The 25302-nt window shown below is 46.3% G+C and overlaps 1 protein-coding gene across 6 annotated transcripts in view; it reads right to left on the bottom strand.

Moving 5' to 3' along the window:
- Positions 1–25302, bottom strand: part of LOC121720854 (zinc finger protein 516-like) — a 44207-nt gene that overhangs the window by 14230 nt on the left and 4675 nt on the right. For 5 of the 6 annotated variants that reach the window (XM_042107323.1, XM_042107320.1, XM_042107325.1 and 2 more), the window contains 2 exons: positions 5825–7929; positions 1–718 (listed from right to left, as the gene is read on the bottom strand). The exon at positions 1–718 is cut by the window's left edge and continues 755 nt beyond it. In XM_042107323.1, the coding sequence (XP_041963257.1) occupies positions 1–718; positions 5825–7460 (2354 nt within the window). In that variant the 5' untranslated portion in view covers positions 7461–7929. Of the gene's footprint in view, positions 719–5824; positions 7930–20584; positions 20690–25302 lie in introns of all 6 variants that reach the window. The other variant, XM_042107326.1, reaches the window with a different exon arrangement.

Genomic DNA, 25302 nt, shown 5'->3' on the forward strand with positions numbered 1-25302 from the left:
GTGGTGTTGGCAGCGGCACCGCTCGAGCTCGCAGGGGGGCGTGTGCGGGACGACCGGACGTTGGTGGGGAGCGGGGGACACTCCTTGCCCTCCAGCGCCGGCGGAGGGCCCGTCCGTCTCCGCGTCTCCGAGCCCTTCTTGCCGCCGTTCTTCTGGCTCTTCTGTGCCCACTTGGGCACCAGGGCGCTGCTGTTGAGCCGGTGGGCGATCATCTGGTGCATCCACAGCACCTCGGGGTAGCGGGTGTGGTGGGCGCAGTACATGCAGCGGTGACTGGGCAGACCCTCGGGCGGCGTGGCGGCAGAGGCGGCGGAGGCAGCGGACGCAGCCCCCCTGGCGCCCTCTGGCCGCACGCACAGGTCCACGGCGGGCTCGCAGGCGGCGGGCGCTGGGGTCAGGGGTCGGGCGTGTGTGGCCACGATGGCGTTGGGGGCCAGGGGCCGCTCCGAGGAGGGGGAGCGGCTAGGGGAGGGAGAGTGGGGGGCGCCCTGGAGGAGAGCGCGCTTCAGCTTGGGGTAGCTGCTAGTGCCGCCGCTGCCTCTGCTGCTGGAACTGCTGGTGGAGGGTTGGGTGGTGGTGGTGGTGGTGGTGGTGCTCTTGGGGGCCGCGGGCTCCTGGGCTAGGCTAGGCTCCGGGTGCACCAGGCGCAGGTGGGAGATGAACACCGAGGACTCGGGAGTGATGAAGTCACACAGGCTGCAGACGTACGGCTTCTCCTCTGCAGATAGGCACAGAAGCACAGCAATGTTTGTCACGTGACGCGTGTTCATTTATTATAAGCTACAACATACAAGCTAAGCAAACCTATTACCTGTATATGATTAGTGCATCTGAGGTGCTCTAAGACATAGTCAAAAATATGGATTACTATCAACAGCTGTCAACAGCTGAAACCAAACCTAAGCTGACTGCTACCTTACCAGGTAAAATAAAAGTCCACAATTAAATAACCTATTCCATACCTTTAAATATGAGGTGGCACCTTCTGACAGACTACCGTTTACAATGCTGTTTTACATGCATGGTGTATCTTGAGCCACTAGGTGGCAGCTTCAATTTTTCTTTGCATTTCCTTCACATATCACATCTCCTTTCCCCTAAGCCTACTTGTCCGCATATTTGGTTAAAATAACTTTTAACAAACAGTATCCATATCAGTTATTTTACAGATGTTTACAGAGTACAGATTTTTGTATAAAAGTGTCATAACAATAATCACATGATGCAAAAGTATGATACTTCTCACATATTACCAGAAAATACATGTATTTCTTGTAAGCATGTCTAACATTCCACTGTCATGTTTAACATGATGTACTTTATGCATTTAATTGTATTTAATTTCATTGCAATTATATTTTCAATTGCCTTAATTTAAATTTTATGAATGAGATCGCCAAAACACCTGTTCCAAAGACATGCAATGTTACATATTGGCCACATGATGGCATCCTTTAGCTATTTTCCTGTAAGTCCTGTCTCCACCGACCACAGAGTGGCTAAGCAAACATGCTGACAGCATGATACTCTAACCCTGAGCTGAGGGCATGAGAACTCCGAGTCCCAGCAGGCATAGCAAACAAATGCTGAAAAATCCACCACACACACACACAGTGGAATATGGAAGAACAACAAACACCCCCCCCCCCCCCCCCCCACCCGTCCACCCATCCACCCCCATACACTGACACCCTCTTCCTGTTGCGGTGGCTCTCTCCAAGATCCCAGCCTCATGTACACACACTTGCAACGGGCTGGGAGCTGCGTTCAGAATGCCGCTCTCCCCCTCCCTTGCCAACAGAAACGGATGAGAAAACAACTCTGTTTCAATTTGTCAATTAAGCACGGGGGGGGGGGAGAGCAGGGCCATCTGGCTCTGGTTAGGCTGTCTGTCATGTTAACCTGCAGAGGCTCATACAGTGAACTGCAGGGGGAACTGGATGGTGGAGGGGAAGCGTGGGTGGAGGGGGGGGGGGGGTGATTGAAACCAGGGGCAACAACAATCCCTCCAACACACACACACACACACACACTCCAACCACACCCCCACCCCCACCAATTCCATGCCTTATTTCACAGTTCTCCCATGGAAATCAGGCCTTTAGTATTTGTTGCTCTTTGGAAGACAGCTAGTCACAGGTGGCAGCTATGCACACCAGTTCTGCTTTGAACTTCCATTCAAACCGTCTCCATCTTTTCACCAGGAGTTTTGCAGCCTAATTGACCCCGTCAATCTCCAAGCACCACACCGTGAGTTTCAGTGACCCATTTCAGTGAACCACATGTGCATGCATACACACGCAAACACACACACACACACACACACACACACCCATGTGTGTAACCATGACACGACCTCGCCGTCAGTTCACCTTGTCTCTAGCTTCCCTGCGCATTAACTCACCACCTGGCCTCTGGCAATCTGATCACCTGGATCCTTCCCTTACCCCACGGGTTCACCTGATCTACCTATGCGCAAAGACTTCACCTGGCATAAGGTAGCCACCAGCGTGGTCGTAAGGGATCTCTGGGCAACAGTGGACCAGTAGATCTAGTCATCCAGTCATCTATAAATAACAAACCCTTCCCAACAACAACCTGTAGGGCTGGGCACAGCCAGGGTGCCGGGCCGGCATGGATTAAGTAACCAACTGAGGAAGAGAGAAAAACAAGGAAGAGAAAGAGGTAAACAGAGTTACAGGAAAAGAGAGCAGAACACCAGATAAGGCAATTGAGAGATGGACAGAAAGAAAAATGAAAATAGAAAAAAAAAAAACAGGGAGGACGAACAGAAAGAAAGATTCACTCTTCTAAAGTCACTCTGCTTTATAACAGTAGTCAACTATATTTCCACTCTCCCTTTTAAAAAAAAAAGGCTTTTGCAAGAATAGCACTTTAGGACAAATTTCAAAGTCTGCTTGATGGATTCAATCAGCACCTGTGAAATCTTTGCCTTAAATGGGCGAGTGCTCATCTCCTGTGACTAATGCCAGGAGTGCCTCTTCTGCCTAAGGGCAAGTGGCAGCACAAAGGCAAGTTTCTCCTCTTGTTCTCTCTGTTGCTCTGCTCAAAATCGGATCCCCTGTCCATCACCCACACAGCATACGCCACGACCTAGTGTTTACTAAAGGGTATATGTATGTGTTTTACAAAGAGAAGTCCGCACACTCCTTGGTCATTTTCGTATGTTTATGAATGAATGATGTTTCGACCTTCGTCTTCCTCAGATTCGCTCTATATTCATATGTGAGCATAGTATTTTCACTTAGCCTATATCTGTCACTGATATCTATCTAATGTATATCAATTATGGTATCTGTTTTTTTTTTTAAAGGATGTCTGTTTCTGTAGTATGTGCTATTACTGTAGACACTTACAAAGAACTTAAGGTGCATGAAGAGCAGATTGATTTCAGCAGTCAGACAACATGAAAAGTAAAGAAAAGGACACATTCACACAGAGGGGTGGTTTCCTGCAACAGGATGTGCTGAAATAGCACTCAAGCTCAAGCCCAAAGAAAAGAAAAGAAAAGAGCGTGTTTCTATTTTCGATGCTCTCAAAACCACCGGGGGAAGAGCCGACCCTGCTCGCTGATCCTGAACTCCTTGTGTATGTGTGTGTGTGTGTGTGTGTGTGTGTGTGTGTGTGTGTGTGTGTGTGTGTGTGTGTGTGTGTGTGTGTGTGAGCGCCAAGCACAGGCCAGGGAAAAAAAGAGAACACCACATCCAGATGCTCAGATCATCTTTCAGCTGGAAAATGGTCTCAAACTTGCTCACACTTTTTTTTTTTTTTTTTACAGACACAACAGCTTCAGAAAATCTGTGAGTAAACCAGAGAATCTCCCAAGTCCCACGATTTTGGGGAAAAGACCACGATTACGTTGAAATAACATGATTTCCTGTTGTCAGCATCTTAAGGCTTCCCAATAAAATGGATGACAAATGAAAATGCCATTTTTAACCTCTTAGCTACAGCTCACTTCCCAAAGAAATAAGACATCACATCTGGTTTAAAGGAACTGATGTCTGAACAAAGAAAGTACCAAACAAACACTTCTGTTTTGACAGAGCTAATGAAGTGGTGCAATTCCATATATTGCCACTAGGTGTCTCTACTTCCAAGTATAAAATTCACAGCTGGCTATGTGAGGAAGAGTCCACAACAATGGCCATATCATCAACAGATGATTTGAGCTCAGAGATGTGCAAAAAGGTGGACTTGTAACTGGGTCCATAACCTGCTGTACATCCTTTGAACTTAAACACGCTAATAAGGTCCATTCAAAGGACTGCAGGGTTTTTTCTCCACAGGGTATGACCAACACGACTACACAGATTCTTGTGTCAAGGCGAAAGGAAATGAGACAGCCTTCACCCCACAGCTGGACTGGATGGCTGTCAACAGATAAAGCCTTTATTCTGATCCCATTTCCTCTTTCATATGATCCTATCTGCAGACCAATTCCCCCACCAAACCTACAGTGCTCTTAACACTGTCAACACTTCAGGATAAAAGTGAAAGAAAAAGTCAGAAAAGAATTATCAGTAACAAAACAGAAACATTTCACATTCAACATGTGCTTGCACGTTTTGAGAGAGCACTTCATAACCAAGGTAGTTTTGGGATCCTCAAATATATGTGCTGTATGTTAATACATGAACTTACACACACACATGTGAATATGTATAAAAAATCTTTGGGCTCCTGACAGAATGGTATAAACAATAAATAAATAATAATGATATACAATTATGTTAGACTAAGTATCTACATTCTTACTGTCTGGCACTGTGGCAACCCAAAGCGAGTCATTAGGCTTGACAGACAGCTGTAGATAAACGTATTGAGGAAAACAAACCAAACATTTATGCACCGCATCACGCGTGGCTAAACACACAACGCCCCGGCTAAATCTCCATCCCACTTTGCAATTGAGATTAGCCTCGACTCCAGTTACAAATCCTCCTGGCGGCGTAGGGGAAATCAGCTAAGAAATAGGTGCATCAAATGAAATTTGGATTTATATCGAGTGGCATCTAATCAAATGTGCTTTATTAAAACATGCACACATAACAGGTGTGATCAGACACTAAGACAAACCTACCGACTATCTTTCAAAATGTGCTGGTATTGATAACTAAAAATGTTACGACTAAATATTTGCTGTTTGCTTTAAAAATGTAGATGCTCATGAATTGCATTCTATTTTAACAGATGATTTATAAGGCACGCTATCATATTTTAAGAATTGTGGGATGTTTTAATAAACGGCAACAGTGTTTCCCATACATTGACTTATTTGTGGCGGCCCACCACAATATCAACATTGACCACCACACAATGATTTTCCAGGTTGTACTAAATTGTGCTTAAATCTGGTTAGCATCATAACCACGCTGTGCTAATTTGTTAAAAACCGTTGCATTTAAGTTAATTCTGCAAACCTACCACCACAAATAGAATTGAATTATGTGGGAAACACTGCAGCAAATTAATTTAGTTCAAGATACATTGACAAAAAACTAAATGGATGCTTGTGAAATGCTTCCAGTATCTGATACGGTTAAGGCATGTTATAGCTTATTAAGTACACATTCTTGCTCACTCTAGACAAACGATCATACAGCCACAATGGAGGGTAAGCCGATTTGCCGAAGGCTCTTTCTAGGTCCTAAGATTTCATCACAGATGATGACTGCCAAGAGACTACAAAACCTTCTAAATACGTCTATCAAGTAGAAGGTATCCCATTTGAAGGTAAGATAAAGCAAGATAACGAAGCTGTAAGGCTTCTAAAGCGAGACCAAGGCTAATGCTCTCTCACCTGTGACGTCTCGTGTACCCTGCTTGGCTGTGGGAGCCTCGCTGAGGCTGTCGTTCTGTGGAGTGCCAGGCCTGCTGGGAGACCGTGAGTCCGCATCGCCGCCTGAGCCTCGACCCTCTCTGCGGTGAGACCGCTCATGCACGCCCAGCTGGTGTCGGCTGCGGAACACCTTTCCGCACTCGAAGCACTCGTGCGAGCGGCTCTGGGTCGACCGCCGCCTCTCCTGCCGGGACGACGGGCGGTATTCCGAGTCGCTGGGGCTCTCGTCAGGGGCGCTGCGCTCGCTGGGCGAAGACTGGCCTCCCCCGATCCCCATGCCTCCGTAGCTTCCGCGTCGACCTGGCTTCCTCTCTTGTCCCGCTAGCACGTAGCGGCTACTCTCCCGGTCATAGGTCACGGTGGCGGCGGCTAGGGAGTTGTCCCAGTGGCCGTTGTACTCCGTCGGCTCCATCAGCCGACCCCTGTTAGCCAGCTGCCAGGCCTGGTAGCTGCACACAGGGTCCAACTCGGGAACCCTCTTGCCCAAGGACCCCTGCCCCTCTTCCTTGGGTCGGTCCTCGACTGTCCGCAGGCAAAGGTATTCCAGAAGTCGCCTCTTAGCTGCGGGCGAGTCTTCTTCGTCCGTGGCGTGGTCGCGTTGCGACATCTGGTTACGGGCCTGTTTGCTGTGGACACGACTGTGTTCGCGCAGGCTCTCGCGGTCGTGGAAGAGGCTTCCGCACTTGGAGCAGATCTCGTACAGGCACGCGGCCCCCGTGGCCGCCATGACCTCGGGGTCTTGCACCACGTCGTTGATGGTGGCCGGTGGGTCGGCGCAGTCGGTGCTGCGCGGCCGGCCTCGTCCCGAGGCCTTGGTGCCGCTGTGCGTCTTCATGTGGCTCTTGAGGAACCAGGCCTCGCGGAAGCCTCGTCCGCAGATCTTGCAGCGGTGCTCCAGCTCGGCCGTGTGCTTCTTGACGTGGGCCTTCAGGAGGTAGGCTTGTGCGAACACCTGGCCGCACGTGTCGCAGGTGAAGTCCTCCCCCACTTCGGGCTCCGCCGGGGCCTCGTGCGTGCTGGTGGGCGACGCGTCGTCGTCTACGTCGGCCGTGATGTGGGCCTTCTCGATGTGGCTAAGCAGCTGGTCCTCGCGCTGGACCTCATGTCCGCAGAGTCGGCAGCGCAGCGTCCTCGACGCGTCGACGCTCCTCTCTCGCTTCACACCTCGACTTGCGGCCTTGGCCCCCCGATCGTCCCCCGCGCCGTGCAGCACCCCGTTGCAAGCCGAGCTACTTTTGGTGGGGCTGTTCCCTCCTTCGAGTCCCTCGGAAACGTTGCTCTCCCCCGAGGCTTCCTCTGACTCATCGACCTCCTCACTGTCGTCGGGATCGGGCTGGATGAGCACGCCCAGTTTGTGGCTGCGGATGTGCACCTTGAGGTTGCCCTTCTGGGAGGCGCGGTGGTTGCAGTAGGGGCACTTGTACGGACGCGCGCCCGTGTGACGCCGCATGTGCTGCGACAGCGAGCTCTGGAAGGGGAAGCTGCGGCCGCAGACGTTACAGTCAAACGACATGGCCTTGCCGTCGTCCGGCTGCTCCGCCAGTCCGAGGGGCCTCTCGACCGCTGCCACCTCCTGCGCATTGTCTCTGGGGTTCATGGCGGACGCCACTCGCCACTCGTCGCTCTCCGCTCTTGTCTTGGATCGGATGTCCTCTGCTATCTGTGGCTGTTCATTTAGCGCTAGCTTCAATCGCCAGATGAGTCGCTGCTATCTGGACCCACTCATCTAGTGAACAACCCGAGTCTGTGCTGCCGTCACACCATCAAAGTCTTCTTCCTCTCCGACTTGGCCTTTCCCGTCTTTGCGCTTAGAGCAAATTAAGTGTTCTCTTATCGCACCGAATCTTTCACTGGGTCAGATGAGACTGAGGAAGGGTCCTTTCAAATACGTTCTTGATTATATTTCTCCTTCACAGAAATCTTTGAGGAAAGAGGACCAGGGAAGAGGATCCCTTGACAGATCACTTCAGCATTCTTTTTTACCAAACAGTTGTAGACTTCCCAGGCCTATTTTTTTTCCTTTCCAGCAAGCAGGCAGCCCTCTGAAGGAGTTGTTGATTTCAAGCCTGCCGAGAAAGAAAAAGAGAAAGACTGCATGTTACCGAAAGGGGGAACAGGAACTTTTGTGTAAAAGTGTATGTAAGCTCAGAGAATAGTGCCACTTCCACAGACAACGAAAGCTTCATTGAGATGTGATGAAGAGAGCTGGGGGGGGGGGGCATAGGGTGAGTAGTGCAGATATTGTGCTGCCTGATTACTCTCAGGGGAGATTCTCTGACTCAGGTAATAGTGTGTGTGTGTGTGTGTGTGTGTGTGTGTGTGTGTGTGTGTGTGTGTGTGTGTGTGTGTGTGTGTGTGTGTGTATGTATGTGTGTGTGTGTGTGTGTATGTTTGCTAAATGAGCTGTGCAGTAGGCTGTCCCAGCTCTCGGAAGGGGCTGAATCCACACTTTCACTTGCCCAACCAGAGGACAACGCTCAAGTCAGCAAGAAAAGCCAGAAGCCTTTCTATTCCACAGACACCCGCACTAACCTCTGGCCCCACCCCCAACACACACACACACACACACACACACACAAACACACACACATATCACACATATCACACAGCCGGAATCTTCCGGGATACGCAACAGGAAGTGGGTCGTTTTTGCTCTCTTTTTCTCATCAGGTCACTGGCTGGCGAGGAGAAGTAACAGACTTTTAAATCTGATCCTGTTTGACAGTTTTTTTTTCCATTCCCTTATCTCCAGTCTCCATCACCCAGTGGCAGTAAGAGAGATTTGAGACTTGGCACGGTAAAAGGTTACAGTTGAGGCACAGGACGCACAGAAACAAATGAACTGATAAATCACTAAACATGAAAAAAAAAAAAACACTGAAACAAATAGGTCACATCTGGAAGGCATTTCCTTGTTGACTATTATGGACAGTGTCTATGGGCAACAGTTTTGGTTATGATAGATTATGATTCCCACAGTTAAATAAACCCCAGATATTGACACAGGAGATGTCTGGCATTCACAGAGAGAGAGAGAGAGAGAGAGAGAGAGAGAGAGAGAGAGAGAGAGAGCAGTCAGCTGAGATTATTAAAGAGGGACGGGAATATAGAGGTGGGGGAAGGGAGAGAGAGAAAGAAAGAGAGAGAGAGAGCGAGAGAACGGAAGGCATGAAGAGCCTGAGGAGAAGACAGAGGTACACAGAAAAGGGAGGGGTGGGTGGGGGACTAAATGGCTTGAAAGACAGACAAAAATAGGAGAAGAACTGGGGAAGAAACTGGATGTAGAAAAGAGCAGAGGGGCAGAAGGAAAAGACAGAGAGAGAGAGAGAGAGAGGTAGATGGACTCTTGAGTCTGTGGGTCATTAGCAACTGTCCAAAGATTGACCCTCATTGATATCTACTGGAGTTCATTAGAGTGGAATCATTTACAGTCAAGCAGAGGGAGAAAGACTGGGCCCAGCCTAAATCATCTGGCGACCGGAGCTGTTTACACATTTGCCGGGCCGAGCACGGGAAAGGCGAAAGCGAGGCGTGGATCAATATCTGTTCCATGAAAGCAAATGTTGCTTCAACTGCGCTGTAGGCAGAAACTCTGGAGCATCTGTGTCCACATAAATAAGATGGTGGGACATGTTTTTCCCCTCCCTGCCTGCATCAGGTTGACTTAGATATTAATGGGAATGCCAAGCTCATTTACATGAAAATGACACCGATGCAGCAACATTTCTCCTTGCCAGACATCCAAGATATATGTGTGTGTGTGTGTGTGTGTGTGTGTTTGAGTGAGAGTGTGTGTGTGTGTGTGTGTGTGTGTGTGTGTGTGTGTGTGTGTGTGTGTGTGTGTGTGTGTGTGTGTGTGTGTGTGTCAGTGTCTATGTGACTATGGATGTGCTGTCCTAGTTGGTGTTAATGGAATTTTCTGCTCATCTAAATGGAAATGACACAGACATCATAATATGTTATCCACGTTAGTTCTGTGCTTCAGATTTCAAATGGTGGCCTCACTCTGGGCATTGTGCCAAAGTTAGTGTGCATTACATGGACGTGTGTGTGTCTGTGAGTCTGTGTGCATCTGTGTGTATGTGTATGGTGTATGTGATTGAGAGTGTGAGTGAGAGAAAGACAGACAGTGAAGGATAAAGTGTGTGAGTGTGTGCGTGTGAGAGAGAGATAGTCACACACACAGATGTGCATACACACACACACACACACACACACACACACACACACACACAGGCACACATATCACACATACATAATGATCTTTGTATTGACATAGTATTTTTTTCCTGCTTATTCTATATTCTATATTTTGCTTTGTCAACACTGAACTCAAACTGTCATGCTACTAAAGCAACAGAGAGAGAGAGAGAGAGAGTATGGTAAATGGGTGGTGGATACATACACACATGCATGTACATGTTTGTATACAAATCCCTAAACAAGGCTTAACTCGCACCAGAAGAACCCAAAACTTTGCCATGGCCAAATGCCTCACCATGTGAAACAAGAAAATATTCCAGAATTCCTTAAAGGAAAATTACGGTTTTTAGCACTTTAAGGCCCTTTTCTGGTTTGTTTTGGATGAACTAGTGTGGTGGACACCGACATTTTGACGATTGGTCCTGTCTCGACTTTTCTGACTAATTTTGATCGCCTTTGACTTCTCAGGGAGGCTGGCAATGGGCATACTGTAGTAGGCTACTCAAACATGTCCTAAAACAACCCTTAACGATAACTGTGCAACTCACCGAGTGTTTAGTGGTGTTCGTTGATTATTAAAAGCAAATATATCGGCGCAATGTATGATTTCCAGCCGTCTTATTTGCTATTGTGGAACTATTCACAACCGCTCAATATTTGAACCTGAAGCATAGACGGTGGCGCAGCTATCAACGTGCAATGAGTCTTTCAACAGAAATCAATGGGATTTTACAAAATGCCAAATAAAACACGACAGAAACTGTATTTCGCTATGCTACTTGTTTTGGAACATCAACGAACACCACTAACCACTCGGTGAGTTGCACAGTTTTGAAAACGAACGTTAAGGGTTGTTTTAGGACATGTTTGAGTAGCCTACTACAGTATGCCCATTGCCAGCCACCCTGAGAAGTCAAAGGCGATTCAAAACGAGTCAGAAAAGTCGAGACAGGACCAATCGTCAAAATTTCGGTGTCCACCACTCTAGTTCATCCAAAACAAACCAGAAAAGGGCCTAAAAGTGCTAAAAAACGGAATTTTCCTTTAATCTGGATCAGTTAAAAAATTGAGTGAATCGTTCCTTGGGCCATACATGCCCCAAACTTCAAACATGATTCAAGCTGGGCATATTTTGTGTAGTCCCACTGACTGGCCGACAAACAAACAATCAATCCAACAATGAAAACCTAACCTCACTGACAATAAAAACTGGAAGAGATATGCCCTGAAGAATCCATTCAAAACAGTCCCACCACTCTAAACAAAGCCACTGAAATCTCATGATAAATATTTACACTTAGTGACACTCTAACTCAGGCACGACGGGATACAGATCCCTCACCGCAATGCAAACAACTCCGTTTTCTCCCCAGAACTGCGCACACACACACAGACACACACACACACACACACACACAGCTTTCTGAATGGATTTTGCACCTCGCAAAACAAGAAAAACTGAAAAACAAGCAGGATTATGTTTTATGGCAAAGTATGCAGCCATGCCCTGACAAACCAGTCCAATCCAATCCCTCCTAGCCAAGTGCTGAGCAAAGCACAGAGCAAAAAATAAATAAAAAAACACCAAAACAACAACTTTAGCTCATCCAAACACCTAGCCAACAGTGGCAAATGTATGGGTTCAGTATCATAACTTCCATGGCCATAAAGATTCCTTGCCGGATGACATAGTGTTATGTCAGGGGTCTGTCTGTTTGTTGTTTAGTTGCTAATTGGGCATAGCGACTGAACCAGCACAAAGTGGAGAACGTTCTGTGGGTGGGGGAGGGGAGGACTCACTGAGCTATTTATGAGTCTGTCCAGCAAGGCTGCTAATTTGCACAAGATCCCTCTGCAATTAGGCCCTAGCCTACTCGCTGTGCTCAACAAGACAAAGTCATATGTGGATCATTTAGAGCCTTGGATTTGTTATATCAAGACACAATTCTTTTCAATGGCTTTTGTTATTTGTCTGTGCTTTGTGCTGCAACTGCTGCTGTGCAAATCTGGAGTGTTTATCAGCAAATCGGTTATCAGATTGGACCAATTGTGAACATTAAGCTTGTCATCCAGCAGACGGTCACATGTACAAATCAAACGATAATGAGATTATCTACTGCTGAAAACAATGCAGTCACTTCAGAAAACACAGGGGGAGGGAGCGGAAGAGAAGGAGAACAAAACACACACACACACACACACACACACACACACACATACACACACACACACACACACACACACACACACACACATACACACACACACACACACACACACACACACACACACACACACAGAGAAAAGTCTGGATGACAGAAAATCCTCTGGGGTGACAATATTGCCATTGAGCGTCCGGCTCCTAAAACACAGCACTAATGCCAAACAAGGGCTGTGTGTGTATGCCACTGAGTTCCTTCCTGAAGTCCCAAGGCTTTCTTATGTTTAATATTGAACACAATGGCAACTGTGAAATATACGCCTAAGTGTGTTGTGATCGCCCTATCTCACACCCTTTCTTTCTCTGTGTCCTTGTGCCATTGTTTTTTGTTTTGCTTTTTGAACACATACAAACTCTCTCTCTCTCACACACACACACACACACACACACACACACATACACATAATCACATTTTTGTGTGGTTTCTACTTTCCTGCTTTGGCAGCTACACATCTGTGAAATGAGAAAATCTGCCAGTGTTTTCTCCATCAACCCCCCCCCCCCCTCTCTCCACTTCTGTGGGAATCATGGTACATCTGGAGACAGTCACACAGTGCATTCTTTGGCCTGGCTGTTCCGCTAGCGCACCACAGTGGTGTGTGGGGGTGTGTGTGTTTCTCTCTCTCTATCTCTGTGTGTTTGTGTGTGTGTGTGTGTTTACCCCTGCGAGGTGATGCACTGGGCTGTCAGGCAGAAACAGGCTCTCCATCAACCTGAGCGTCCCCAAAAGGGACACACAGCCAACACCAGCCTCTCTGTCTTGTAAGACTAAAAGATGGACTACAACCCCCTGCCCCCCCACCTTACAAAAAAATTAATAACCTTGTTTACATCCTTGTACTTTTGATGTTCTTGAGATATTAACAAAAATTGAAGAACATAATACTGAATGGCTAATGCCTTATTACCTTAAAAAGCAGGAGCTTTACTTCAACATATGCGCCATAAACCCTGAATAGCATCCAACACTTTCTGTGTGTGTGAAATCCAAAACACTGTGAGCACACACACACACACACACACACACACACACACACACACACACACACACACACACACACACACACACAATATAATTGCAAGTGTGTATAATGAAGCAATAAAGACTACTAACACACCACACTCTGACCTCTTATTCCACAGCAGAGGCCATCTAACATGTATACATAAAGTGACGCTTTGAATACTATGCACACACACACACACACACACACACACACACACACACACACACACACACACACACACACACACACACACACAATACAGAGTTAAAGAGAAGTTAAAAGGCACACAGAGAGCTCGCACACGCGTAGGCGTGTGTGTGTGTGTGTGTGTGTGTGTGTGTATGTGTGTGTGAAAGGAAGGACACACACTGGGCATGTGGAGTGTCATTTAAGCTGGGTCCGAGAGCTGAGAGGGACGGCGCTGGAGAGGACAGAGGCCCCAACAGGCAGGCCTGTTCTCAGACCAATCAATAATCCATTATGAACAAACCCACACCTCCCTCCTCACCCCACCACCGCCCACAGACAAAGAGCCCTGCTGTACGCCCAATCTTACATCCAGAGAGAGAGGGAGAGAGAGAGAGAGAGAGAGAGAGAGGGAGAGAGAAAGGGAGGGAGGGAAGGAGAGAGAGGGAGAGAGAGAGGGAGGGAGGGAAGGAGAGAGAGAGAGAGAGAAAGGGAGAGAGAGAGAGAGGGAGACAGAGAGAGGGAGAGAGAGAGGGAGGGAGGGAGAGAGAGAGAAAGGGAGGGAGGGAAGGAGAGAGAGAGAGAGAGAGAGAAAGGGAGGGAGGGAAGGAGAGAGAGAGAGAGAGAGAGAGAAAGGGAGGGAGGGAGAGAGAGAGAGGAAGAAGGTAAGGAGAGAAAAGGAGAAAAAGGAAGCTGGGATACAGAGGAAGAAGTCACTGGGTGAGAGAGAGAGAGAGAGAAGGAAAGGAGGACATAGAAAGGAAAAAAGGATACAGAGGAAGAAACAACTGGGTGAGAGAGAGAGAGAGAGAGAGGAGAGAGAGAGAGGAGAGAGAGAGGAGAGAGAGAGAGAGAGGAGAGAGTAAAAGAAGGAAAGGAAAAAGGGAAGCAGAGTGAGGCGCATGGCAGGGAGAGAAGGAGAGAGCGAGAGGGAGCAGGGAGAGAAGGAGAGAGCGAGGGAGGACAAATGGGCATAAACCCAGAGGACGGCTGAGACCACGGACTACCGGAAAAGTAACCTCCAAATATCAGCCAGGCTAAATCCCAGGAATTCTTTTGTGTATCGGGACTGAGTGATGTTTTTCCAAGTCCTCCTAAATACTAAAGAATGCTTTGGACTTTGCAAGGCATACGGCCTCAGTAATACTGCCTTTGTGCCGCTAAATATCAAATGATTTTCACCAAAGGGATATCTGTTTCCTCCTAATCTCACATGGTTTTACGACACAGCCCTTTCATGTCGAGGCTTTCTGATGTTCTAAATTAAACAACTGTGTGAGGGCATTGAGAATATGAATATGCAGCACATTACATCTCCCAGCCTTCAGAATACATAAAACACAACTTATAGCTAATGACTCGCTGAACTAACTTTCTTGACTGTTGAAATATCAATGTCAGTTTAGATTAAAGTCCTAACCTCTTTTATGTTTTTTTTTTGTTTCAGTACAATGTTAATTAGCATTGAGGGAACATGCAGAAAACAAGGTCTTGGGAAGAACTGGTGTCGCGGGTGTTTTTTTGGTGGGGAGTTTACCAGACTGGGTTTGGGCCGTGGATGAGCCTGCCACAGTGGGTCATACTCACACAGCTATGGAGCATGAGGGCTCTCGGCCTCTATTGTTGCTCAGTAAGGTTGCCACCCACCCCCCCACCCCCCCACACACACACACCAACGCTTTTACCCCTCTCCTCCAACCACACCACACTTCTGCAGGCCTCTGCCATAAACGTGTCAGGCCATAGAAAACAAAGGAAGAGGTCTCTCGCTCTCTCTTTCTCTCTCTCTTGTCACTCTCTCTGCCTATCTCTGTATCTCTCTCTCTTGTTGCTCTTTCTCTCTGTCTCTCTGCCTATGTCTCTCTCTATCTCTCTCTCTCTCTTTTTCTCTTGCTGTCCCTTTCTTTGCCTCTCTCTCCCTCTCTCTCCAGTAATCTTACTATCTCCCAACAAAGCTCAGTGGCGTGTAATGGGGTGCCGGGGGTGGTTCTATGTACGTGTGAAGGCCTTTTCAGTTAGCACCCTGGTGAAAGACTCCACAGGCTATCCAACGCAGAGCGATGGCAGGTGGTTAAGGCCACACCATCATGCTAGTCTTTTGGAAAATGAATTTGAGGAGAGAGAGAGAGGCACTGGGCGGTGAGGAGGTTTAACTACTTTAAGTGTTCTGTTCATGTGGAACCCCAATTATCATATGATGATGTGTAAAATATATAATAATATGCTCTCAGTACTAACATGTGTCAGTAAACATGTAAACAATACCACATGACACCTCATCCCTTATTCAGTCTAATGAGTTTTATTAATTTAATCAGTACATTAAAAACTTTGGCCAATGCTGCCAACTGCAACTACAAATCTAGGCTCTACAGTAAACAACCCTACATGATACTGATGCAATGATACTGAAGAGGTGACATCTTGCTATACCTTCATATGACAGAAAGCTCCACAAGTTGTTTCTTCCTACAAGAGAAGCACATCAAATTGTTGGCCCTCTGAGAGAAAGCAGCCACCCCATGTGCAGCTGTGTGTGTCTGTGTGTGTGTGTGTGTGTGTGTGTGTGTGTGTGTGTGTGTGTGTGTGTGCGTGTGTGTGCGTGTGTGTGTGCGTGTAGTCCTTGGGGCCCCGGACAGGCCCATCTCTGGGGTCAGCCAGATCCCTCAACAGCAGCGCCAGAGGACAGAGTCTGAGCATACAGCCCAGCCCCCCCTCCCTCCCTCCTTCCCTCCCTCCCTCCATCTCTCCCTCCATCCCCGTGTTTTTCTCACACAGCTCGTTAACCCCTGGGCGCTCCCTGACGGCCGCCACGTTAGCGTAAATCAGTATGAGTGGGTGAAAATGGCATTCATTCCACACACACAGCATCACAGCTAGACTGCCTGCTATTTGTGCCCAGAAAGAGAGAGAGAGAGAGAGAGAGAGAGAGAATGAAGAAGATATATATAAATAAAGAGAGAAAGAAAAGTGTGAAAAGAGCGAAGGATGACAAAAAGTCAGTGAGAGTAATTACTTCAGTAAGGAGGGAGGAACACACATACACAGTCACAGAAGTCTCTGGACTGCACTCTCTCTCCCCGCCTCTCTCTCTCTCTTTCTCTCTCTCTCTCTCTCTTTCTCTCTGTTAAACAAACAGTCTTCATGTTTGGAAATACTTCTATACAGGGAGCGTTCAAGGCCATTCCCAGTGTGTATAGTATCTCATGCCAATAACAATGTACTTTTTGCTAAGGCAGTTATAAATGATAGCCAATTCAGAACTACTGAGGGAGACACACATCAAAGTAAGCAAAACAACTCATGAAATGAGTCCCACTAGAAACCTATTGTAATACCCATTAATTATCTGCAGTTGTTGCACATATAATGCAAGCTACCTGATCTTGAGGTTCACCTTTCATACCAACAGTTTGAAATTGAAACTATTTTTTTTGTAAACTAGCGGTCAAAAGCATGCCAGTCATTATTGCATAATCTTACTACAGACACTGAAACCCCTGGATTGCATCCTGGGAGACTCTTTACCTGGTGCTCCTGTCGTGCTCCCCAGAGACGGGGACAAATAACTGCACCTCAACAAGCCACTTCAGAGCGCAATTAAGTCACCAAACTCCAAGCGCATCTCCCCCAATGGAGTCAGCCCATGAGGGGACGGACTCTCTCAGGCAAGCCAGCGAGCATCACACGCGCAGTACTCATACACGCGTAAACACAAACACGCACACACACACACACACACAAAATATGGATGAACAGGGGAAAACAGCTGCTCTCAGTGCACTGACTGCCAGAGTTCAGGCTGCCGTGTGTGTGTGGGAAAGAGCATGAGTCTGTGTGCAGTTCAGGACAGTGCACTCTATAGAATGCAGTCTTTCACCTCTTCCTGTCTCTGTTTTCTCGTGAGAGGTAGTATAGAGGGCTAGAGAAGAAAAGAGACAGACAGAGATGGATAGATAGAGAAGAGGAAGACAGAACAATACAGAGAGAATACAGAAAGGTAGAAAGACAGAAAGAGAGAGAGAGAAAAAGAAAGAAGGAAAGAAAGAGAGGGGTTCAACATGAACAGCAGATAACAGGAGTCTGAGGTAGGTCAGACAAACGCAGAAAGGAAGAAGAGACAGTCGGAAGGTGTGAGATGAGTGAGAACGAAAAGAGAAAAAATAAAATACCTCCTCCCCCCTGACTCAGAATGCACTGCACCGAGTCAGGTGGCCCTCGGAGACTATGAAGCAAACAAACAAAATACCTCATAGCGTCAACGCCAAGTGGAGAAAAACAAACAAATAGGCTACACCAAATCTAAAAGCAACAAAGCCACCAGTGGACAAAATCAAATTAGGCTATAACCTCAAAAACCACAGTGTGGTTCCTTATTTTCTTGTCAAATTAAACTTTCAATGAGCCCCAATATGATATGCATAAGAGTAGAATATAAGTGGCAAATGAGAAATGAGAAATGAGAAATAGCGTATGGCAAAAAGCCCTCAACGGGAGTGTTCCATTCTCTGATCTGCACTTGAGTATACCTCAATGATGTACTTCCCAATTCTGCACCAATTAAAGACCACAATGGCCGTATTCTTGAAACCTCCACTTGTGCTCCCAGCAGGTATGAACTACTCCACAGCGCCATACTGGAGTGCACTTCCTAATGGAACCTTCTTTGAAATGGGGACTAATATAAAAATGAGATATTGGGTGGTATTTAAGTAATAGAATGTCTTGCTTTTAATCTCAGATTGTATTGTTCCCGTCATCTTCCTTCTCTCTGATGTAACGACTGCCATGGGTGATGACAGGATTATTCAATGTCTGAAATGTTTTACTCTAAAGGACTTTGCGCTAAATATTGAGCTTGTACAACCACAGCACAGGAGAGGAATGTAGTCATTTTGGACTAAAGTCCCCTATTACTTCATACACACACACACACAGACACAGACACAGACACACACACACACACACACACAAACTCATGCAGATCACAGGAGACAATAAGGGTCTCCTCCACACAAGTCTCCATACAGTGTTGCCAATTTAGCGACTTTATTGCTAGATTTAGCACATTTTTGCCATCCCTCGCAACAGAAAATGTAATCTAGCGACTACTAGCGACAAATTTGGTGACTTCTCGCAACGATGGCAAACTCTGTTTCATTGTTGAAACGTCAGAAAACCTCTCCTCTCATCCTCGCATTGCCCCATGATTATGAAAGTAATGACTGGCCTATGTAGTATCAGCCCATGTTATTACACGGAAGTAGATGTTCTATAGATCTAACAACTCAGACAACGTCATTGGAAGGTGCAGCAACTTCGGGTGAGATTACAACCAGTCAACAAGATGAGAGCAATGACATGATGACAGGGAAACAGGGACATGCTTGCCAGCATCGTGTAACAAGAACATTGAACAAAGGAAAGTAGAATTCCACTTAATTCACAAGCAAAGCAGATAGTTCAAAATCGAGTTATAAAAAAAAAGTTTAAAAAACCTATAGCATTCGTTTAGGCTATGTAGCCTCAATGTTGTCAATGCAGGACAGACTGTCGGCTGAGTAAAAAAAAATGTATAAGTTATAATGAAGTTATAATGAAGTTATAATCAGACTTCAAGCAGTGCAAAGCAGATGCAGCAGTTGGGAATAGGTTGGAAATTACTGCTTTTCAGCCACCTGATGCTCATTCTGGTGTAGGCTATGACAAGATAGACAAGTATACAGAAGTGTATAGTGTATCAATTAATATACAAGTATATTATTATTATTTACATTAGGCTCTTAAATTTGCCTTTATGAGTAGGAGAAAAGCAAACAGGTGTAAAGGGGAATTACGTCTAACGTCAATGATATGCAAATTAACTTGTGACCGCGTCTAACGACATTTAGCGATTTTTGGAGTTGGCTTTAGCTGCTTTCCATTTGAAATAATTGGCAACGCTGTCTCCCTATACTCTCTGTAACTGACCCATTTAATTTGTTTACCTACCATGCAGTGGCGTTATTAGGTATGGGCATTCAGGGCTATAGACCCGGATGTTTTTTTATTAGCCCCGGATCTGTCATACACTTGTTTAAAAAAAAAAACACAGAATCTATTTATAGTTTATATTCCGATCGTGCATTAAAACCTTGAGATGAGATGGAGCTATTTATCAAACACACAAGCAGGACACAGGCGTCCTCTCCCTCCCCTTCATGCAGCAGATCTAACTTGAACGTTACCTTAACATAAAACATAATTTGGGTCGTAGGCTACTAAAGCGCACACGAGAGAGAGAGAGAGAGAGAGGTAGAGAGAGAGAGAAAGACAGTTCCAACAAGGACAAGGAGGTGGTGGAGTTGTGCTCTCATCATTTACAAGTTCAGATTGGTTATCAGCCTGCCCTGCACTCACTAGTTTGGAGCTGGCCAAACAGTGCTGGCCTATACATAGAACCATATGATATGCATCTTTGCTATTTAAAACGGCACACTGTTAGGTGGCTAGCCTATAGGTCGTTTTTAATAACAAACAGAAATGTCAAGATAGCAACAGGTCATTACATCCTTTAATTGTCAAAATGTTATTGTCCATATTATTTAAGCAATGTGGCGCAAATGAGGCTATAATTGGTGGATTAATCTATCAAAAGTGAGCAGCAATGGCAGGCAAAATGGGAATTATGAGAACCGTGTAGACTCTATGGGCTAAGCCCCGAATGTTTTCAACTGCTAGCGACGCCCCTGCTGCCATGCACCACACTGCCCTAGCCCTCTCTTTGGAAGGCCAGTGCCATAGCACAGGTGTGGAGCAGCAGAAGCTCTTTGACCAGGAACACACACACACACACACACACACACACACACACACACACACACACACACACACACACACACACACACACACACACCACACACACACACACACCACACACACACACATACACACGCAGCCTCATGAACCACCACGCATGCTAACTGGCTAATAGCCATACATAGCATGTGGTTTGGTAGTACCTTAAGGATGGTTTATTTGAATCAGGCTCAACATTAATTGGATGATTTTTTATGTATGTATTTATGTATTAATTTATTTACTTGTTTGGGGGGGGGGGGTTACCTCGGTATAATCTGATGGGATTAGCATACTCCCTTAAATAGAGCACAGCGGAGCAGGGATTATTCAGATCCGATCGGTCCACAGCTATCCTCTTTTCAGGTTATGCTGTGAGCAAAAAAACATTTAATTACGAAAATGGATTTCTCCTCAGTGGTGGTGGTGGTGGTATGGGAGAAACCAAGTGACAGTGCAGTTTCAGACCCAAGGAACGACAGACCTATGGGGGCAGTATATGCTGGATCAATAATGTTCATCTGAAAATAAGGTAGCAATCTGGAAAGTCTATTTGATTAGCATCGGTCAGATGTCAAGCATGGGTCAGCAGAAAAACGAGAGGAGGATTTCAGTTTACAGCACTTTTCTTGCTGGAGACCATCTGAACTCTGTTCCACTCCTGGCCTCACATCTTTCAAATAATCTGTCCTCCTCAGCACATCTGTCAGAGGAGAGCTGGTTCTTATTTCTCCCAAACAGATGTTGACTTGAATATTCAGATGTCACAAATACAATATATAACATAATATATAAACTAATAAGCCTATAACCTCAAGGAAGGGGCACCCTAATAACAACCTAATAAACTCTTAATAAACAAAACTGCAGACACTTTAACTAAATCAATGTACTGGCAAAAAAACAACAAAATGAAACAAGCTAAAACAACCTCATTGGGTCCCGTTAACTTGAACAATAATGCCTTTTCCAATGACTCTTGAGAACCACAATGAGAGTGTGTGTGCTATGAAGCAGGCGCTCTTCAGTTCTGCATCTCTAGTCTAGTCCTCCTCATTTCCCATCTTAGCGGTGTAGGTAAACAAACAGGAGCTCCATGGCGGCCCAAACCAATATTGGCCTCAGCTACTGGGGGCCTCCAGCACTCTTCTCACATCTGGATACAATGTGGGAGTCGCTCAGCGCTAGGTTAAGTGGAACAAGGTCTAGGCAGAATCAGCCCAGCTCTTGTTCTCTCTGATCTGGCGTAAACCACTGGACCTGGGGCCCCCTAAACAGCAGCCAGGAAACAAGCACAGCTACAACACTTGCAGAGGCTGCTCTTGTGGTACAAAGGCTCTGTGAAGAAGCACCATTTTGTTGTTTAAAGATAAAGTGTGTGAGTTCTCCACTCGCCACTCTCCACTCCCAGCGGATTCAAGACAATGGCAAAACAACAAAATAACAATATTGTGTATCACCAGCAAAAATGACTGTTTGTGCGAGTATTGACAGTGCAGTTTCAGACCCAAGGAACGACAGACTTATGGACACTGTCTGTAGGTTTTTCGCCCTTGTCGTATAGCGAAGGGCGAGGGCTGAGAGGTGCCTCTCTTCGTGTCCACCTCCGCAATGCTCTTCATGGGAAACCAATTAGACACCAGTGAGCTGCAATCCCCCCGCCCCCCCACGACCTCCCCACCTCGCCTGACACACTTCTCAAGAGCGCAGCGGCAGCGACAGCACTGCTCTTTTGCTCTCTGTGCTTTTCCCTGTGCCTGTGACAGACACACACTCACACACTTTCTACCTCTCTCTCCCTTTCATCTTTTTTTCACTGTCTGGTTTTGTCCAGTTAAGGTATATATATTAAATTCAGTGAGATTCTGAGATTTTCATAACCTTTGTTATCCTTATTCACATACATCTCTCACTCACTGATTATCTTTCCCTCTCTCTTGCTCTCTCACCCACAGAATAAAAACAAAAAACGCAATGCATTGCCTTGTTTCATTGCATTTGAAAATGTCCTTTTTCATAATGCCACAAATGCTTACATCACAACGAGCCCAAACACCCCCCTGCTCCATGGCAAGGTTCCAGTGACATGAGAGTCTAACGATCAGGTCCCCACAGTGGTGAATGATTAGCTCTAGCCTGGAGTCATTTCCAGCATGTTTCCCTAAGTTAGTCGGACATTCGCAATCAAAGAGCGCCATGAGCACCACATCAACTGCAAAAACAAAAACCACTCCCCAAGACCTGGACGTTTCATCCCCAGAGTATACCAAAGTGGACCAGACCCTTTAAAGTAGGGAGACCAGACAGGCACGTGAGCATTAATGACACGCTGTGAGGAGACAGTCCTTTAAAAGGTGCAGTTGCCTCCTCTTGAAAACCAAATTAACCCACGACTCCACCCCGGTGCTTCTCTGTGACGGTGTGCACAAAGAGGTCTGCCGGCGTACGTGGAGAATATCCAGTGACCGGCGTGGTGATTATCTAATTAAAGGAAATCAGTGGCATCAAAGCCTGTGAGGGGGGAGAGAGAGAGAGTGGGGGTTTGAGTAGGACAGCGCTAGAACTGCTGTTCCAGATCCTTTCGGCTGTACAAAACGAAACAAACCTGCGAGGAGGAAAAGAAAAGAAAAGAAAAAACAAGAGCTGGACCGTTTTGTACGATGCAGAGGAACCTGCTTGTCTGTGATTCATGTGGAACACTGAGACATGTTCCAGCAGCAGCCACTGCTTTAAACAGGAAGTCTATCTGGCATCTATAAATGATCCTCACACTGTCCAACCAAACGCTGGGAGTGGCTTCAGGTCTTGAGGCCCGAGCATGCTCCTGCATGGTCATATGGTCTGCTGCATGAAGTGTAAGAATAAATAGCATGAATAGATCATGCTTTCTCTTGACCCCTGAGCCAGTAACATGTACTGTAAGTCATCCACACCAAGCGTAGTAGACAGTATCCACAGAAGTATACGCGGGACTTTACTCAGGCCCCAGGTCTTTTTCACACACACACACACACACACACACACACACACACACACACACACACACACACACACACAATGCTCTAAATGTGGTGGTTTATGCTTCCTGTGTGGATTGGGAGAAGGGCCTGTTACTGTTTGGCAAACAGCAAAAATTTGAGGCAAGATATGGCACATTAAGAAAAACTGGTTTTGTAATAGCACTTAATGTTCACAACTGCACAGGCATCCACAAAGGTGTATGTGTGCATAACACTAGACTACTGCAGTTGTAGTCCATGCTATCTCTCGATCTTTCCCTTTCGCTGTAGAGTGTGTGTGTGTGTGTGTGTGTGTGTGTGTGCGTGTGTGTGTGTGCGTGTGTGAGTTACTGTGTTTGAACATGGATGTCAGTGACTTAGGCCTACTGTTTGTGCAAGAGAGACAGCATCGTGGAAAAGAAATAAAAGCAGCTTGTGAGAAATAAGGTGTTGCATGTGACTGTATGTATGAGAGAAACACATTAGTGGTTGTGGATTCAGTCTGGATTGTGTACTAGCTCTCTCTCTTTTTTCTGTCTGTCTCTTTTCTCTCTACCTCCATCTCCATTTCATCCCCTCTTCTCTCTGGTTAGCCTGCCTGGGCTTAGGAATCTCGCTAGGGTTCCCAGCATGGCACACAAACTCGTCAAATATGAATGAGGCCACAAGGCAAGCAAGGGCCAGCGGAGAAACCCATATCACACACACACACACACACACACACACACACACACACAACCTCATTATTCAGAGTGCCAGGGGAGGATAAAGAAGAAAAAAAACCTCAACTAGTTCTGCTCAAGAAGTCTCTTTAGTTCACCTAAAGTCTATACAAAATACTTATAGGAAGGGCTTTTAAATATGAAGCTCAAATATCAACATGTCACGTGATGTATTATCAGCTGCTAGATGATACACAGATCAATAATCAACCCTGTACCACGCTGATGAAAGCATTTTCTCAAGTGTGTTATGCATTCAAGTGTTCAGCGGTTTCCCATTCACCATTCCTAATTAGCTCTATTAGCAGTGTGCTTTCAAAGCCCTGAAGAACCAAAAAACCAGCAGCAACATATATAACAAAGATGCACAACTATTATAACAACTACTATAAATAAGGCTATACTGGGGATGATGCATATGCGGAGAATAATTAGACCGAGATAGAGCCAGTAAGAGAAAAAGAGAGAGACAGAGAGAGGGCGAGAGAAAGAGAGAGTGAGTGAGAGAGAGAGATAGGGAGAGAGAGGGGGAGAGGGACAGAGAGACATAGGGAGGGGGAGAGCGAGAGAGAGAGAGAGAGAGAGGGGGGGGGGGAGAGAGAGGGGGAAGGAAATCAATACAGGCATGTTAGTGACATCTGGGAAGACAAAGGGCTCGGCCCGGGTGTATGAGCATTCACGAACCCCTGATCACCACTACGTGGCTCTGGGCTACTTCTGTAAAGCTTATTTCCTCTACTTTTAATCCATCCACAATCAGCACGAGCCAAGGCCCCAAATACCCTTCATTCAGTGCATTTGATGGCCGACGGATACTCCAACCAGACTAAGGAGGGGAAAGAGCACCATTATTCATCTAATGAATCATCAGTTCACTCCGTCACCTCAGCCGATTCAGTGGCTTTGCTATCGAGAACAAACCACACACTAGTTACCTGTGCATACACACAAGCCTGCCAGTGCACTTTAACCTATAACATCTCAAAACAGGAAATCCCAAAAGTGTTGTTCTAAATCCCTTAGACAGCAGGTACCCCCCACACACACACACAAATCATAACCCAATGCTCACTATAATCCCTATGATTAGTTAATTATTTTCTCTTGTGTTGGCATTCTGGCTCTTATCTTGTCTGATAGCTTTTACACTGCCAACCTGCTGACTGCATTTTATCGATCCAGCATATGCATGCACTCTGTGTGTGCATGTGTGTGTGTGTGTGTGTGTGTGTATGTGTTATGTGTTTGTTTTGGGGAGGTGGTG

The sequence above is a fragment of the Alosa sapidissima genome, chromosome 10 (genome assembly GCF_018492685.1).
Source record: "Alosa sapidissima isolate fAloSap1 chromosome 10, fAloSap1.pri, whole genome shotgun sequence".
NCBI lineage: Eukaryota > Metazoa > Chordata > Actinopteri > Clupeiformes > Clupeidae > Alosa > Alosa sapidissima.